This window comes from Leptodactylus fuscus, unplaced genomic scaffold, assembly GCF_031893055.1.
Source record: "Leptodactylus fuscus isolate aLepFus1 unplaced genomic scaffold, aLepFus1.hap2 HAP2_SCAFFOLD_1305, whole genome shotgun sequence".
Classification (NCBI taxonomy): Eukaryota; Metazoa; Chordata; class Amphibia; order Anura; family Leptodactylidae; genus Leptodactylus; species Leptodactylus fuscus.
Genome location: NW_027440149.1, coordinates 1 through 6,007, shown reverse-complemented (window position 1 = coordinate 6,007; position 6,007 = coordinate 1). Strand labels below are relative to the sequence as shown.

General features: G+C 39.3%; 1 protein-coding gene across 1 annotated transcript; it reads left to right on the top strand.

Moving 5' to 3' along the window:
• The first annotated feature begins 2,907 nt into the window (after positions 1–2,907).
• Positions 2,908–5,360, top strand: LOC142187021 (proteinase-activated receptor 1-like). The gene is made up of 3 exons (XM_075261430.1): positions 2,908–2,960; positions 3,262–3,324; positions 4,357–5,360. The coding sequence occupies exon 3, from the start codon at positions 4,377–4,379 to the stop codon at positions 5,358–5,360; it is 984 nt and encodes a 327-aa protein (XP_075117531.1). The 5' UTR covers positions 2,908–2,960; positions 3,262–3,324; positions 4,357–4,376.
• The last annotated feature ends 647 nt before the right edge of the window (positions 5,361–6,007 follow it).

Sequence of the window (6,007 nt, the reverse complement as noted above, 5' to 3'; positions counted from 1 at the left end):
TGGAGGTTGATTTTGAGGCGGATTCCTGACAAAATTCCTGACCAAAAAAACCACGTGTGAACTCTGGTTACGCTTCCTCACCTGTACATTTACTTTTTTTTCAAAAGGTGTTACACCCGCTGTGAACATTAGTGATTTCATCCTCAACAATTGGTCCCATGAACAAGGTATTGTATGCGTTTATGTAAAGAGGTTTTTGTAATAACAGCATCATGTGCACGTTAGATTCATCACTGTTCTGAGTTTCAGAGCTATAGACTATGGTTACAGAGCTATGCCGCCATATTGTGGCTCTGCAGTGCAGCTTATTACAGAGGTATTGTCCCTTACAAGCACAATCTCTGCATACTGCTTTGGAATAACAGTCAGCTCTTCTGTCTTTAAGTCTGCATTCACACAACTGACTTTCGCTCATGATGAAATCTAGCCAAAGGGGGCATTCACACGGAGTAAAGTGGCGCAGATAAAAAGCCTCCCATTGATTTCAATGTGTTCCACACATTAAAAGGAACCCATTGAAGTCAATGGGAGTCTTTTTATCAGCGCTGAATCTGCCGCGAGTTATTCTGGCAAAATCAGCACCACTTTACTCCGTGTGAATGCCCCCTAAGGCTGGGGCCCCACGTGACACATATGCCGTGGTTTGACTGCAGCTGAAACACAGTGACAAAAACCATGGTGTTTTACAGTCTCTGATACAGTCTCTGTAGTATTCTATAGAATCCAATCTACACATTGCAAAAAAATACACATAGTGGAAATGATGAGATTTCCAAAACTGTTGCGGTTTTGGAAATCACAGCATGTCCATTACACCTACAGAAAAGTCAGCAGTTTCCCTACAGGTATAAATGAAGTCGTGAATGAAAGTCGGATGTTACCCGTGTGCCGCCCATGCACCAGCTGTGCTTCCACGGCCCCTTTCATTAAATGAATAAGAGACGCAGAAGTAGGGCTGCAAAATAGGACAGGAATAGGACCTGTTTATTATTTTGAGGCCTGGACTGTCGGCTTGCACACGTGACCAAGTAATTCACAGTCACGTGTATGGGCCCATAGGAATTAATGGGTCAGTGTGCTTCCATGGCTCTCAGTCAGGGTCGTCATTTAGAGGCTTTTGCAGACGGCCATGGCTGAGATCATTGTGATATCCGTGTTTTTCCCAGAAAGCACACTGACCCATTCATTTCTATATGCCCGTACACATGACCATGAATTACATGGTCATGTGTGGGGGCAACAGTTCGGTCCACAAAATATAGAACAGGTCCTATTCCTGTCCTATTTGGCAGCCCTGCTTCTGTGGCTCCTAATCATTTAATGAAAGCGGCTGCGAGAAGCAGCATGGCATGTGACATCAACGTGTCCCCCATTCGCCGTCCGTGCCTTTAATTCAGAGTTGACTGTTTTTTAGCCACAGTCATCTGCAACCGACCTAAAGCCTTATTCACATGACTGTGATGTTTTGAAGAATCAAATGGCCATTAAAAATGGACATATATGTAATTTTGCATCTATTCCATTTTGGTGGCCAAGTGTCATCCATTTTGAATCGGTTTATCAGTTTTTAACTGTCAATGAAGAATCCACTGATTTCTGAAGGGTCTATATGTCCATGAAAACAACACATCAGCTGTGAAAAATTATCAAAAAAACGGACATGTGAATAGACACATAGAAATCAATGTGTTCTCAAAGCGGTCACGTGACAGTCATTACAAAGATGATCGTTTCACTGTACGAATAGCCTATAGTTTGCAGGTCTTTACCAGTCATTTTTCATAAAAAAAAAATAATAAAAAAAAAAGAAAAAAATAAAAAAAAAAAGAAAAAAAAAAAAAAAAAAGAATAAAAAAAGAAAAAAAAAAAAAAATAAAAAAAAATAAAAAATAAAAAAAAATAAAAGAAGAATAGAGTTTACGAATAAGGCCTATAGTTTGCAGGTCTTTACTCAATAATACAGATACAAATATTACAAATATTACTTTTTTTAAACCGGACAGAAAGTCCTGCATGTCCAACTTTGTGTCCATTTAAAAAATGAATGGGTTTGAAAACTGACCGCCGGGTTTCCGTCTCCTGTCCGGTTTCTCTCGGCAGAAGACGGAAACCTGCAAAGCGGAGACCGGGCGCAGGTGTGTACCTGCCCTGAGTGTTGGGGATACAGGTAGATAAGTGCGTTTTCATATGATGCAACATGGCACATTCTTTTCCCTAAAAAGAATATGACAATAAAACCAACCATATACCTATATATGAAATTGGAGGGATGTACAGACTTTTCAGTTGCACATAGTATTACATACATACTTGTGCACAAAATTTTATACTTTTAAAGGGATATTTTACATTTTTGAAACTAAAATTGTTGTTTGTAATATAAGTTTAGCTATTATTTTTAAAAACAAAGGCTCCTTTCACATTTCACTGAATAGCACGGCATTCAGGGGAATTCTTCCGGTCACTGTGATCACTGTGGGGGAACCCAAAAGACTAAATTATAAGTCAGTATGGTCATTGGGTGCCCCTGGTGACCATCATATGAGTCTTTGTTTGTATGTATACTTGGACTGCCTTACAGCAATAGAAACAATAAACATCAGGAACGTGAATGACAGATGGTGATAATCCATAATGATACTTTTTCTCCCCTACTTGCACATTATTTCTCAAGAAATGTAAGCTCTCCATCAGAAGAGAGTTACATGAGCAGATTCTCCTCTACTTTCTGTGTGCAGTCTATGTGAGACTTCATAGTATCCATCCATCAGATAAAGGAGAAATGTTTATTAGGGGAAAACTGCTACATATTGATTTATTGATTTATTGATTTGTTCCAGTTGGTTGAAAGGTTCTGTGCAATTTGAAGATAACTTCTAAGATGTTTTTAATTTTTTTTGCAGGCAACTTTTCAGAATTTTCATACAATTACAGCGTTCCATACAATTTCCCTCATGGAGGTCAGTCCTTGAATCATATAACTTAAAGGTAGTCAGCATGTCAAACCAGCTGCACAAACCAATATGTTAGGGTCACTTGGTGACAGATTCCCTTTAAGAACTACTATACATTTTTTTATGTAAAGACCTAGAACCCAAGTTAAGAACAAGATTTGTACAGAGGTTCTTGGTACAAGGGATGAATTTAGCAATTATTAGAAGTAATTAGCAATATATTAGTTAATAATAATTAGAAATTAGCAATAAATTCAGTTTTTTGGTCATTTTAATGTTTTTAAAAGAATGTTATTCTATGTTTCAGGTTCACCAAACAATTCAATATTCTACTCTTTTATTTTTTTTCCGGTAGAAAAAAACATTACAGGTATGTAAAAGGCTTACAGTTAAGGTTGGGTTCACACCAGCGCTTGCACTATGTTCGAGGATTCCGTTCCCCTCTCGGCATGAAAAATGTGGAGAGAAAAGTTCTGCAAGCAGTGTTTTTCTCTACGTATTTTTCACCCTTTTCAGGCGGAAAAACATGAACCCCATTATAGTCAATGGCATTCACGGGTTTCTGCTGGTAACCGCTTTTTTAAGAGGATTAGGCTTTTGTTCAGGGGGCCTCCAAGTGGATCCTCTGAACGGAAACCCGAACGCAGATGTGAACCTAGCCAAATGTGTATATGTACTGCAACATTAACTTCCAAATTGTTCACATGATCAATTTTTATGAGAAAGAGGATTATGAATCACGATGAATGAGAAATCGGCACCACCCTGAGAAGACGTCTATTTCCCTTTGTACAATGTACATGTACTCATACCATTCCAAGTCCATACTATACAGTGTACAGAGCTGTACCTCTTGCTTCATACACTGTGATAGTTCTGGCTACTGAAGCTCCCAATATTAGGTAATAATAGTGGAGAAATGTAGGTCCTGCATGGATCGGATATTGATGACCTCCCCTAAGGATACGTATAAATACATACTGACTCTGCAAATCATACATGTCTTCAGTATGGATTGGATGGCAGTATCTGTATGCAAGTCCATTTATTGAAAGTCTCACTGGCTAGTCCACGCTGATGGCCTGTATCATGTGGAGAGTCAACGTGCAGTCATGTAGTGCAACAAAGGAACCAATGGAGCTGATAATGGAAGAAGAAAGTGAGCGATAGGAAAAAACTGCTTCTTTTCCCTCCTCCCCTTCCACTCTCCATAGATTTCTACCCATGTAATCTGTAATGTGATACTTGACTCTATCTTGGGAGGCAAAGGCTGGTTCAACAGAGCTTAGAATAAGTGAAAAATATAGACAGTCTGATAAGTGGAGAGAGATACCTATATCTGTATCTGTGCTGAACAACGAGATCTTATTATATCATAAGCAATTATTTTTCTCTTTTGCAGCTTTCTTTACACAGAATGAAATGGAAGGGAATATTTCAGATGACACCACATTCTACCTTACTAGCCAGTGGTTGACCACGTTTGTACCATCGATCTACACTGTGGTGGTCACTGTGGCTCTGCCTCTAAATGTGATGGCAATTCTAATGTTTCTACTGAAGATAAAAATCAAGACGCCGGCAGTAGTCTATATGCTGAACTTGGCCATAGTTGATGTGCTTTTTGTTGCCGTGGTGCCTTTCAACATTGTGTACAGATTCTCAGGGAACAACTGGAAAATCGGAGAAGGAATGTGCCGAATTGTGACTGCGGCATTTTACTGTAACATGTACTGCTCCATCCTGCTCATGACTAGTATAAGTGTGGACAGGTACATGGCCGTGGTGTTTCCAATACACTCTCGTTCCTGGCGCTCAAGGAAACGGGCTTGGCTGGTGTGTGTCTTTATCTGGCTTATAGCTATAGCTAGCACCGTGCCTCTTCTTCTTACCAAGCAAACTATTTACATTGGATCTCTGGACATTACAACTTGCCATGACGTGCTGGAGCTAAAGGACCAACAGAACTTCTACATGTACTACTTCACCGCCTTCTCCTCAATGTTTTTCTTCATTCCATTAGTTATTACAATCTTCTGTTACTTTGAAATTATCCGAACCTTGAGTAAAAGCACAAAGGACATTGAGAATTCTTCTAAGAAGACAAGAGCTGTTCTCTTAACTATTATAGTCCTTACTGTGTTCATTATTTGCTTTGGTCCTACAAACCTCATCTTTCTAATGCATTATCTGCACTTCCACAATGGACATGCTGAGTCTCTATATTTCGCTTATATTCTGTGTGCCTGTATCAGCAGTATAAGTAGTTGTCTTGATCCTATAATGTATTACTATGCATCATCAAGGTGTCGGAAGTATGTGTATAGTTTATTATGCTGTAAGATACATGATAAACCCAAGCAGACAACCAAACAATCATCTACAGAAAGTTCATTTGTTAAGTAAAAGAAGTTAAAACTGAACTATCAAGATTTTAATGAACATATGGATTTAAAGGGTTGGTCTATGAACATCTATAACCTTTAGATGATACGTAAATACATTGTGGGTGGGGGTCCATGATCACCAGTCTCTTGTTTGAATGAAGCAGTAGTACGTGTGTCTAAACACCAGTCCTTTCACTACTATGGGACTGCAGGAAATAGCTAGAGTAGATAGTGAGAGCAGAGTGCTCCATGATTCCCATAGACGTAAATGGAGTAGTGATCATGCATGCACACTACCACCCCATTTACACAGGGGACTGCTGGGACTAGCAGGTGAACTCCTATTGATCATATATGAATAGATGAGAAAGATTGTTTACAGTGCAACCCCTTTAAGTGTGGCACTGGAATTTTTGCATTCTGTGCCCTAGTGCATGTCTACAAATTACTGCATGGGTTTTCTTACTATTGAGAATATACTGCTTAACGTGAAGGAGGATATACCATTTTGCCATACTCATGTAATTGCATGGTCATTATCCAGAAATCTGTTATAGTATCTGTAACTAACTGAAGAGGACATAAGGGAGGAGCATTGTGGGGAGGAGCCAATCATCTGCTGCTAGCCAATCAGCAGCCTAGAGGATGTTCTCGGTAATGCTGATT